Below are 13,050 nucleotides of genomic sequence, written 5' to 3'. Positions count from 1 at the left end.
ATTTAAAGCAACTCTATGCATTTGAGTTTCATGAAGAACAGTTTTTAATCTGTAGTGTTAGAGAGAATGTCCCCTTGAGTTCCCTCTGCCTATTAAATCACAGGTCTGGGCCAAAAATTAAAAAAAGGATAAAAGAAAATTGAAATATAAATATAGAAGATAAAATTAAAAAAAAACAACTGTTTATAGTTTTAGAATATAAGCGAAACAATAATGATCTTGGTTATAATGCCTTTGCCTTATAGTATAATGTTTTAAATCCACCAGAATTTTCAACTGATATAAAATTGAATGTCTTTTAGAGAACCTTTTATATCTTTTTCCCTAAAAAGAATATATTCAGTCATCTTTAGTTATATTAAATTTGGTTTGGCTGTGGCGTTTAATAGAAGGAAATTTGCTTAGTTTAGACCAAGAAATTATCTAACTAATGAAATATTTAAGATTATAAGAAGTAAATTATTTAAATTTTCCCCCAACATCATATTTAGGTCTGGTTTTACTTTTACCCATATGTGTAACGTACCTGATATTTACATCCGTGTGGCATCATAATAGCCAAGAAAGTACTTAAGATGGTTAGGCTTTTAAAATCAGACCTTCTGTTGACCTTTTCTTTATAAGTGACAGAAAAGTATTCCTTTCTTTTAAAAAAAGTCTGGCATAATTTTAAAATACCATTTTTACAGTATTAAGCCTAAAGATTTTAGAGGCAGCTATGGCATAGTGTCTGGAGACAGTTGATATTGGAAGCAAGAAGATGTAGGTTCAGATCCTAACCCTGACACCCACTAACTGTGGGACCCTATCTAGGCAAGTTACTTAGCCTATTAGAGCCCGGATAATTAGCTAAAAGTGTAAGTTGTGGAACAGTTGCCAGTCTGTGTTGGCAGAGGAGTCCCCTTGCTGGGAGTTTTCTATGCCACGTATGTCTGTAAAATCGCAGGGCTATTATCCCCCTCTTCTAAAGACAAAAGAATATAGACAAATTTTCTAAAAGAAATATAAAAGAAAATTGTTATCATATACAATTATAATATCATTATATTCAACATGTTCTATGTAACACATAAACTAAAATCATATTCAACTCATATAATTAAGAATATGTTAAACTTAGGCATATGTATTTGAATTTGTGTGTGTGTATATATATGTATACGTGTGTGTGTGTATATGTTAAGGATTAAAATTCTCACAAACCTGAATTTCATTCCCTGTTATTAACAAGTTCTGTGTGAATACAGAGAAGTTTTATTCTTTGGCAGATAGTAGGGGCTTAAATGCATAACTTCTTTAAAATGCTTTGCATTCATTTTAATTTGCTGTTCTGTAAGCCTGTTGGAGAACTAATGAAAAGAATAATAGAATCCAGTGACTTGACTGGGGCCCTCTATAAACAAATGATAGAGGTGCTTTTTTTTTTAAACGTCTCTTGACTCCAAAGCTAACACTCCTTCCACTGTACCATACTGCCTTGGAAAAATGACCCCAGTCACTTCCCAAAGAAGGGTTGTTGATGGGGGAAGGGGGAAGACTCACATGGAAGAGGCTTACTAAGGGTTTCCTTTCTTTTGAGGTAGCCTTCATATACTACATAGAACCACTTTATAATCCTCAGCTGGAAAAATTAAAAATCTCTTACCTTGGTTAAAGCAACCAATATTTGTAGTTTATTTTTTATGTCATAATAGTAAATTTAATTCTGCAATCTAGTCAGATTTGTAGAGGAAACAGATAAATTACATTCGAACAATTTATATAGCAAGTGAGAGTATAAGTATTACAGGGTATAAGAGCAGCCTTAGGTCAGGGTAGGGGATGCTTTCTCAAGCTACCTAAAGAATAGTAGGGGATTAAGACCAACACCCCCCCCCCCAAAGTTATAAAAGTTGTCCACAGTCAGCTAAAGTGAACTTTCTTGCTGGTCTTGCCATCTTGGGTTCCAAAATTACCTCCTGGCTTTCATAGTGTTCATACCTTCTTTTCACCTGGCCAAAGTGTCATCCAACCAGTCAGACTAAACAGTGAAGATTAGAAACTGGAGTAACATGCCGGGTAGGGATGAAATTCGTATCAGCATGTTTTCTCCCCATAGATGGATTGCTACTGGTACCATGATATGTGAAGTTACCACCCTGGCACTAGAACCTAGGAATTTCTGTGAAAGCAGAATCCCATGTTAACAAAATTACTTCCTGACTTATTAAAGTTGAACTGTTTACCTTCCTCCATGGAAAGATGATATTTGTAATTTGAGACCTTTCTTAGTACTAGGGTAGTTGGAGAGAAAACATAATGGTCAAGTTCTTACCCCTGCTTAATTTTTTTAGAGTGAATAAAACCCAAGAGTTTGCTAGCCAAGATTTGGACTGTTAAGGGATGAGTATCTAGTCATTTACATAATGACTTCCCCACTAGCATGTATGTGACTTGAGGACAGGTGTTTTCGTCTTTTCTTTGTATCTCCAGTGCTTATCTTAGCACATAGTGAGAACTTAATAAGTGCTTGTTGACTGACTTAACCATCTGTTTTATACTGTTTTAGACTATGTAACCGTAAATGAATAGTTAAAAATTCTCAAAATGTTCTGATCAATTGAATTTTTTAGTACTACGCTCCTTAATTTTTCTGGATTCTGGAAACAGTAGACACCTCATGAAAAAAGACCTTATAACATGAATCTATACTATCATTAATATATTTTAAATCATCAAAATTCTATTAGGTGAGTTGAATTTATTATATTATGAATATGTAGCAGGAATCAATGTGGCATAACATATAGAGAGCCAGCCATGAAGTCAGGAATACCTTGGTTCAAGTTTCTCCTCTGATACATATTGGCTGTGTGGTTCGGGACAAATCATTTAATGCTCAGTGTTCCAGGTAGCACTCTAAGAAGTTTGAGAGCTGTGTATTGGTGGAATAAGTGTCTGCACCAGAAATTATCAATGCAAATGAAATCTCGTATCTATTAAAATAATATTAATTGTAGCATTCATTATTTTAAATTTTAGTTCACTATGCATATAGTTAACTTATTTCTTTGTTTGCATCACTAAAATTTCTTTTAGAACATAGTGGTATGGAATGATATGCTATATTCTTTTATATAGTTCTTTTTTTAGATCAATAAGTAATTTGAATAAGTGGGGTTGGAGTTGCCTCAGTTGAATACCAATATTCTCATCTTTATTTTTCTGCTAGTTTGATATTGATTTCAGTCTTCTCTTATACAAGTCAATGCACAGGACTCCCCATAGACAGTTGATTTATCTATTCTTTGGCAGATAGTAGGGGGTTGATTTTAAAAAATTTTATTGGTGCCTTTTGTTTTTACATTGTAATGATTTCCATTTCCTTATTACCTCCTCACGATGAATCTTTCCGTATAACAAAGAAAAACCTATTAAATAAAACTAACTAACCCAGCGACCCCTGTTTGATAATGTAACAGCATCTTCCACATTTTCAGGTAAAGAAGGGAAGGAGGTACTTGTACTCATCTTTTCTCTGTGACCAAAATTGGACATTAAAATTGCACAGTATTCAACTTGGTTTTATTGTTCTTTTCAGTTATATTGGTGTAGTCATTTTATATACACTTTTCTTGGTTCTGCTTTATTTTAGTTCATATAAGTCTTCCTGTGTTTCTCTGAAAGGCTCATATTCTTTCTTCTTGCACAATAATATTCCATTACATTCTTTTATCATAATTTGTTCAACCATTACCCAACTGATGAGTACCTACTTTGGTTCTACTTCTTAGCTACCACAAAAATTGTTGGTATGAATATTTTTGTGTATGTGGAATCTATATTTTTCTATCTTTTAAGATCACTAGGTCTTATAGAACATGAACAATTTAATCATGGCCCAAGGTTTTTTTTTTTTAATAAACAATTTGAGTAATCAACTCTAAGACCTAAAGATTACAACCCAACCTTTAAAAATTAGTCTTTTGGTGGGGTGGAGGAACAGGTCCAAAATAGAATGTATTTTAAAAAAAAATTTCATTAATCATTTCTCTTAAAAAAATGCCCCTGAAATACATATACTATTTTTTTCATATCAGTTTAAACCAGTGGCCCAAAAAATGCAATTTTATTTGAGTTTCTTACTGCTAAAAGGGCTAAGAGAAATATTAGTAGTTTGCAATACAAAATAATCTTCCCTCTATCAGTACCAATACTAGCAAAATCAGTAAGTCGTACTTAAACCTTTTATGTCTCAACACCATCTTACAAACTCTGAAGGATTCCAGAGAAGTAGGATATGGACTCCCTACTTGAAGTCACTTTTTATCTAGTTATATTTACACTGATTATAAGGACAAGTAAAACTTAAGCATTATATTTTAGTACATTGTTCAGTTATAGTGTGTTGCTTATCAGACTCTCAAATTCATTCTGTGTGTATATCATAGAGATGGCTCTTTGCCTCAGGAAATATTATTTCAAGTACTAGCATGTAATTTCCTATCAATTAACTCATTTTCAGAAATGACTTGTGGAGATATGGAATGTTGAAAGGTATTGGTTAAATGTAATAAGTGGAGAAGAGAAGAGGTTTTTTAGGATCAGGATGCTTAGAATAAGGGAAAACTTAGTTCCAGGAAGTGATTACATGAGACAGTAATTTCCTTTTTCAATTCAGGATGCAGTGAGGAAGAAAGAAATAATTGAACATGGGAGAAAACTGGGTGGGGAGAAAGTCTCCAGTGATCCCCATGGCATTCCTTAAAAAGCTTCCTTTTATAAACATAATTGTAGTATTTTCCCCCTCAAAGGGGCTAAGCTAGATAATCTTGAAGACAGCAAGAGAACTACTGTCAGGAACATTCAGTTAAAAACAAGAAATATGATAGCCTATCCACAAATGGAGAAATTAGCAAGCTGGTTTGAACTTCAGTAGGAAGAACGTAGCTTTTGTGGGGAAGAATGTGACTGAAGTGTGCCATAATGGTTTCATGATGAAAAAGAGTCTGTGGAGGTGGGTAAATTTAGAGTCAAGCTCAGTAAACAAGCATTTATTAAGTGCCTACTATGTTCTAATCTGTGTTCTAAAAACAAAGTTAGGCAAAAGATAATCTCTACTCTCAAGGTCAGAGTCTAATAGGAGGAAGAACCTACAACTATGTACAAACAAGATATATGTAGGATCAGTTGAAGGTAATCTCAGAGGAAAGACATTAGAGAGAATGAAAAAGACTTCTTGTAGGAGGTAGAATTTTAGCAGGTACTTGAAGGAAGCTGAGTGGGTGAGCTAGGTGGTGGAGATGAAGAGGGAAAGAGAATTCCAGACATGGGGAAAGATAGTGAAAATGCCCAGAGTCAGAAGATGAGGAGTATGATGTGAGGAATATCAAGGAGAACAATGTCACTGGATTATAGGATAGGTAGGGGTGAGTACAGTATAAGAAGACTGTAAAGGTATGAAGGACCAGGCTTAAATGCTTTTAAAAGCCCAACAGAGGATTTTATTCTTCATCCTGAAAGTGATAGGGAGTCACTGGAATTTATTGAATAGGAGGATGACATGGTCAGACATGTGCTTCAGGAAAGTCGTTTAGCCTGCTGAGTGAGTTCAGGACAGACTGAAGTGGGGAAGGATTTGAGGTGAGGAGAACAACCAGTAATCCATGGCAGTGGTCCAGTCGTGAGAGTGATGACAGCCTGCACTTGGGTGGTGGCAGTATCAGAAGATAGTAGAGTAGGGGGGGGAGTATACAAGAGATGTTATGAAAGTAAAATTGATAGGCCTCAAGCAACAGATTAGATGTAGGAGGTGGAATAAAATGAGAAGTTTGGGATGATACATGAGGGTGAGGCTGAATGACTGGGGAGGATGGTGGTACCCTCAGTAGTAATAGGAGAGTTAGGAAGGAAAGAGAATGCATTCAGTTTTGGATGTGTTTCAGATGTCTATGGGACCTCCAGTTTAAGATTTAATGCAATAAACAATTGGAGATGCAAGACTGGATATTAGGAGAGACATTAGGACAAAAAAATCTGAGAATCATTTGCATAAAGGTAATGGTAGAATACTTGGGAGCTGATGACAATCACCAAGGGAAATAGCATAGAGGGAGAAAAGAAGAAAGCCCAGGACAAAGTGTTTGAAGATATCTACAGCCAATGAGTGTGACTTGATTAAAGATTCAATAAAGGGGACTGAGAAGTGGTCAGACAGGTAGGAGGAGAATAAGGAGAGAGCAGTGTCATGAGAAGATGTTTGTCTTTTAATCAGTTTTCCTTTTCTGTGGAATTATTATTAGTCTAGAATGATCTCAGAGATCTCTTTCACCTGAATTCATGATTCTTTGATTCAGAGATTATATTAAAGCAACTAGTTCAACCATCCATGATAGTCAAGAAAGTGAAATAGATAATGAAGAATATGTTTGCTTGAATACTTTTGAAATTACCCTATTTGTGTTGTGGTTGTTTTTCCTGCACTTTTTTAAAAGATTATATTTTGGCAGTAATCCAGTTTTGTCTAATCACTGGTTTTTAATTTCTTTGATTAGATTTCAAGAGGAATTCAGACTCTGCAAAACACAATAATACGACAAGATAAAAGGCTGTCCAAAGTAATGACCAATTGTGGTTCCTTCCATGTTACTCTCCTAGTGATGCACTTACTAAATGAAGAGGAAGTTAACCTGTAAGTATTTTGAGATAAATTCTTTCTCTCCTATTCTTTCCCAACCCTCCAGTCATATAAGCACAGAAGAAAGTAGAGTTGAAAACTTCAAAAAATAGATTAAAAAAGAGTATTAGTATTTTAAATCTTACTTTATTCAAATCAGTAAGCCTTATGATTACAGGGAAGAGACCCTACATTCTCAAAAACTATGCCAGTGGAATGTAAATTTTTTTAAGTCTTACCAAGGAGGAAGGACTTTGAGTATAGGTTGGTTAACAAACTGTTTTGTGTCATTTGAGAGTAAGTGGAGCTCAATTTGGAGCTTTCCCACCTAGTATTTGTGTGACCTTGGACTAGTTTTTATCTTCTTTGGGGCTCAGTTTCCTCATCTGTAAAGTAAAGAAGCTAGACTAGATGGTCTCTAAATTCCCTCCCAGCTCAAAATGTATGATGCCTTAAGTTAATTTAGAATTCTTTAGAGTAGTATACTATACCATACTACCTTTTATTCTAATACTTGTATAACCAGATTGGTCCAGAGCTTTATTTTGTGTTACAGTAGGTACAGTTCATTGTTCTTAGGCTGTTGTGTTCTTTAAAAAAATTCATTTAGCTATACATGGCTTATATAGCAAAATAGAGGATCTCTTCCTTTCTACGTAGATGAATAGACTTCTCTTTGGCCTCACCTCAACACATTTCTGAGTTCAGAATCAAAATCTCAGAATTGGAAGCAGTTGTAGAGACTACCTAGTGAAACACATATCTGAATAGAAATTCCTTTTACTTCACTTTCAAAAGTAATCATCTGGCCTCTATTTAAATACTGACCGTGAAGGAAATTGACTGCATCCTAAAGCAGACTATTACACTTTGAGAAAGTTATAATGGTTAGGAAGTTTTTACTTATATTAAGGCTTGCAACTTTTACTCACTGCTATTATTTTTACCCTAAGGAGCCAAACAGAACAAGAGTAATCCCTCTTCCTCAAGACTAACCCTTTTATATTAAAGAAAGCTATTAGCCTACTTCTTCTCCAGTGAGAACATATCTGGTTCCTTTAACTCAGGCCTGTGCAACATGAGGACTGCCAAAGGATTTCTGGCGGCCTGAGAAAAATGTAAGGTTGCCACTGCAGACTCTCCTGTTTGTCATGTGACCCACAGCAACCAGCCATCATCAGTCTGTGTCTAGTCTAACCTCTGTGAGGCTTGAAGAAGTTTAGCCTATTTTAATTTTGGCCCCTACCTATTGCCAAGTTGTGCAGGTCTGCTTTAACCAATCCTCTCACCATCCTGATGCCCCTCTTCTGATTGTGCTCACACTAGCCTGTATGCTCCCTTCATTATGGCACTCAGAACTACACAGGGTAGACAAAGTTTGATGAAAGCAGAGGACATTGAGATTCTCACCTCCTTGTTTCTAGACACTGCTTCTCTTAACCTGGACAATAATGGCAGTAGCTTTTTAGACTGCCATGCTACACTTTTAACTCATCTGGAGCTCACAGTCACTAAAATCTCTGGGTCTTTCTTATTTAACCATATATCCCTCATTTTTGTACTTGTAAAGTTGCAGGGTTTTATAGCCCATCCTTCTAGTTTGTAGAGTTTTTTTTGGATCCTGACTCTGTTCCAGCGTGTTAATGATCTTCATGTCTTTTGCAAATTTTTGACAAGCATACCATATATACCTCATCTGCGTCACTGATAAAAGTGCTTAACACTGAAGAGGCAGGGACAGATTCTTTGGGCAGATCAATAGAAGATTTCTTCCACAATAACATTAGCCCATTAATTACGACTCTTTGAATTCAGTCATTAAACCAATGAAGAAGCTAACTAAACTATCAACTAGTTGATTCCCCTCTCTTCTATGTCAATAAGGATAGGATAAAGCTCTTTATCATATGCTTTGAAGGAGTCTAAATATATAATGTTTAAAGTATTATACACCTGCTATTCTAGTTACCCAGTAAATAGGTGGATAAATAAATAAATAAGTGAATGAATGAATAAATAAACAAGAGAGGTTAATCTGGCATGACCTGTTCTTGATAAAGCCATGCTTGACTGTTAGAGGTTACTACTTCCTGGAGAGGACTTCTGATACATTAGGAAATGACCCAATTTATTTTTGTCAGTGCTGATAGTATAATACTTTATATCATTATCTGCAGTGTAGGCAAGGAAATAATACTTCATTTTACACTCAATACTTTGTGGACTCTGCGATAGCATGTTTGGTCAAAGTCTTTTCTCTGTGTTTAAGTCTCAGGCTCTGTGGAGGATTTTAAAAAATTAGCAAGGAGGAGCCTTCAAGCTTATAGGGAGATTAGATGTGTACATGATATGTTTGTATGTGTGTATATATGTGTGTGTGTGTGTGTATATGTGTGTGTATATGTATACACACACACACACATATATTTATATGAATATATCATTATTGAGGTAAGACAATCCTTTTACATCTCCCTAAATGACTCACTATCCACAGTAGCTTTTCTAAACTGTTTCATCCCTCTTCAAAACTCCTTTGGCCTTGCCTCATATTTCAATGAAAAATTGAGACTATTCAAAGAGAGCTTCCTCTTCATTTCACATCACTCAAATGCTTTCTGCCAATATCTCCTCCTCATATGAAGAAGTGGTTATTCTTGCCAAGACGAACCCTTTTACCTGCACAAGAGACCCTATTTCATCCAGTTTTCTCCAAATTGCCCCTTCTGTCATCTGTACTCTATCACTTGTGTTCAGTCTCTTCCTGTCTGCTGGTTGTTTCCCTACTGCATACAATACTGCCCCTGTCTCTCCCATCCTCAAAAATCTCCCAGTTGATATAACCATTTCTATGTCTTCGTTTTGTGGCTAAACTCTTGAGAAAGTTGTCTACAACTAATGCATCTGCTGTCTTTCCTCTTACCGTCTTCTTAATTCTCTATTGTCTGGCATCTGACCTTATCATTTAACTGAAATAGCTTTATTCAAAGTTACTAATGATCTTTTAATTATCTAATCCAGTGGCCTTTTCTCAGTCCTCCTTCTCTGCAGCCTTTGATGCTGTCAGTCATCCTCTTCTCCTTGATAATCAATTCTCTTGGTTTCTATGATACTACTCTTTTTCCTCCTATGTGACCCCCTCCTCAATCTCCCTTGTTAGATCTTCAGTCAGTCATGCTTCGTAACTGTGAGTGTCCCCCAGGGCTCTTTCCTAGGCTCTCTTGTCTTTCCCCTCTATAGTAATTCTCTAGGTTATCTCAATTCTCATGGATTCAGTTATCATCTCTACATAGATGATTCTCAGATCTTTTGTCCTGCACTAACCTCTCTCCTAACCCTTAATTTTGCATATCCAACTTTCTATTAGTTGGTCAGTCAGTAAACATTTATTAAGCTCCTATGGTGTTCCAGACACTGTGCTAAGCACTGGGAATGCAAAAGGGGGAAAAAAGGTATTCCCTGCCCTCAGGCTAACTGGGGACACAACAAGAAAACAAATATGTAAAGACAGGCTCTATAAAAGATGAATAGAAAATAATTAAGAGAAGGAAGGCATAAGAATTAAGAGGGGTTGGGAAAGGCTTCCAGTAGAAGATGGGATTTTTGAAACGAGTAGGCAGTGATGAGAAGGGAGAACATTCCTGGCATGGAGCGAAAATTAAATGCCAGAAAAAATGCCCACAACTTATCTTTTTTGTGGAACAGCTAGGAGACTAGTGTCACTGGATCGAAGAGTATGTTGTGGGAAGTGTAGGAAGTGTAAGTATAAGAAGGGGCCTGGGTTATAAAGCATTTGGAATGCCAAGTAGAGGATTTTGCGTTTGATCCTGGAGACAATAGGGAGCCACTGGAGTTTATTGATTAGGGAGGTGACATGTTTGGACCTGAGCTTTAGGAAAATCACTTTAATGGCTGAAGTGAGGATGGATTAGAGTGAGGAGGGATTTGAGGCAGGTAGACCCACAGCAGGCTATTGGCAGTAATCTAGGTGTGAGGTAATAAAGGCTTGCATAAAGGTGGTGCCATTGTCAGAGGAAAGAACAGGGAGTATTGGAGAGATGTTGTACAGGTGAAATCAACAGGCCTTAGACATCTTGACATAGATATCCCATAGACTTATTAAAGTTAACATTTCTACCACTGAACTCATTCTCTTTCCTTCCACACTGTCCTCTTCCTAATTTCCCTGTTACTATCGAGGGCACCACCATCCTCCCAGTCACCCAGCCTCACCTGCATATAGGTATCATCCCGAACCTCTCACTTTATTCCACCTCCTATATCTAATCTGTTGCCAAGTCCTAACAATTTTACTTTTATAACATGTCTTGTATACTCCTCCCCCTACTGTACTATTTTCTGATACTGCCACCACCCGAGTGCAGGCTCTCATAACCTCATGACTAGACCATTGCAATGGACTACTGGTTGTTCTCCCTGACTCAAGTCTTGCCCACTTCAGTCTGTCCTGCACTCAGCAGTCTAAATGACCTTCCTGAAGCACATGTCTGACCATGTCATCCCCCTATTCAGTAAATTCCAGTGACTCCCTATCACTTCCAGGATAAAGTATAAAATCCTCTATTGGGCTTTGAAAGGCCTTTAAGCCTGGCCCTTCCCACCTTTCCAGTTTTCTTATACTGTACTCACCCCTACCCATCCTACAATCCAGTGATATTGATCTCCTTGGTGTTCCTCACATTATACTCCTCATCTTCTGGCTGTAGGCATTTTCACTATCTGTCCTCCACATCTGGAATGCTTTACCTCTTCCGCTCTGCCTCCTGGCTCCCCTGACTTCCTTCAGGTCAAGTCCCACCAAAAATCTTACTTTGTATGAGAAGCATTTCTCAGGCTTCCTTAATCTTAGAGCATTTCTTCTCAGGTTATCTCCAATTTATCCTTTATATATCCTGTTTGTACATAGTTGTTTTCATGTTTTTTCCTTTACTCCTTAAGAGTAGAGACTATCTTTTGCATTACTTTGTATACCCAGTGCTTAACACAATGCTTGAAACATAGTAGGTCTTTAAAAAATGCTTATTTATTGACTGGCTTTATTATTGTTGATTTTTTATGACAGTGTCAAGGGACATTTCAAGGATTTGTTTACCACATATCTATTTTAACGTAGCTCCCCTCTGGGTGAAAGGATATGATGAGAAATACTGAAAGAATAGAATAATATTTTCAAAGCTGAAAGCATCTAGCTTTGTAATAGAATAGCTATCTAATAGAATGGAATCATTTTATAGATAAGAGAATTGTGTCCCCCTAAAAATAAAACGATTTGCTCACAGTAAGATACTTTGTCAATGGCATATGTAGAATTTGAACCTATGTCCTATACACTCATCACTGATCTATTTTGAGTCACTTCAGCATAGAATGATTAATTATTTACAAATATATGCTTCACTGAACCATTATGATTTGGTCTTTATTCTAGCTCTGATATCCCATTTTTAAAATTTATGGTACTTTCACTTTGGAATGTATGGCCATTTTTTTTCTTTGAAATGAATTAAAAACATAAGGATATTTTAAAATAGTTGTTAAATAACAAATCAATTAAAGGTATAGCAAAATATTCTCAATGCAAAATATAGATGAACTGAGGAAAAGAGGATATGAATGCAGATTATCTTAGTATTAAAGAAAAATGCGGAATCTTCTTAATTGGTAGGGTTTTGCTGTTCCTATTTTTACTTGTCCCTAACATAGATTTTCTCATAAGATAGGGATCATCAAACACTTTAAAATAACTTTTTATTAAATTTACCAGAATTGTCATGTTATTATATTCCATTATATATCATATACATTCATCAAGAAGACCCTTGCATGGTTTAACAAATATTGGTTTAGTGAAAGTTTTAGTCCCCCGGCTAAAGCTTAGTAAAGATACAGTTCAAAAGGATTGGATTTGGTAGATGTTTTAAATAAAATAATAAAATTTTCCATTTACAAAAACATTCTGAACACATGAATGTGACTCTAAAATAATTAGATTGGTTCTTTGTATCCTCTAACAAGCACATTTTCAACACTTGATTTATAATTATTCCAGAATCAATGCTGGGTTAGGTCAATAAGTAGGAAGAATACAACACTCACTGATTAAAAGTTACCACTGATTGCTCTTTCTCACATACTTGACATAGAACTACACAAATAATTCACTCAAAGAAATGTAAAGTAACACGGTCTTCTTGAACAGTTGATGTAGTCTTGAAAGGCAGTAACTATTTACTGGATAATGCCTGCCCCCTAGTGAGATTTTTTTTAAAAAAATCCATTCTAAGAGTAGTAAGATGCATGTAATAAGTAAGCTGTATAACAATAATTTGATATTGAAAATAACTTATTCCTACTACCAAAAACACTACAGAGCT

General features: G+C 35.9%; 1 protein-coding gene across 2 annotated transcripts in view; it reads left to right on the top strand.

The window, feature by feature from the left end:
- Window positions 1-13,050, top strand: part of AKAP7 (A-kinase anchoring protein 7) — a 152,713-nt gene that overhangs the window by 30,705 nt on the left and 108,958 nt on the right. For both annotated transcript variants that reach the window (XM_078155132.1, XM_078155133.1), the window contains exon 3: window positions 6,534-6,670. In XM_078155132.1, the coding sequence (XP_078011258.1) occupies window positions 6,534-6,670 (137 nt within the window). The remainder of the gene's footprint in view (window positions 1-6,533; window positions 6,671-13,050) is intronic.

Source organism: Phascolarctos cinereus, unplaced genomic scaffold (assembly GCF_003287225.1).
Source record: "Phascolarctos cinereus isolate Bilbo 61053 unplaced genomic scaffold, phaCin_HiC Scaffold_5;HRSCAF=322, whole genome shotgun sequence".
NCBI lineage: Eukaryota > Metazoa > Chordata > Mammalia > Diprotodontia > Phascolarctidae > Phascolarctos > Phascolarctos cinereus.
Note: the sequence above shows the minus strand (reverse complement) of the source record. Positions and strands in the feature narration are given on the sequence as shown.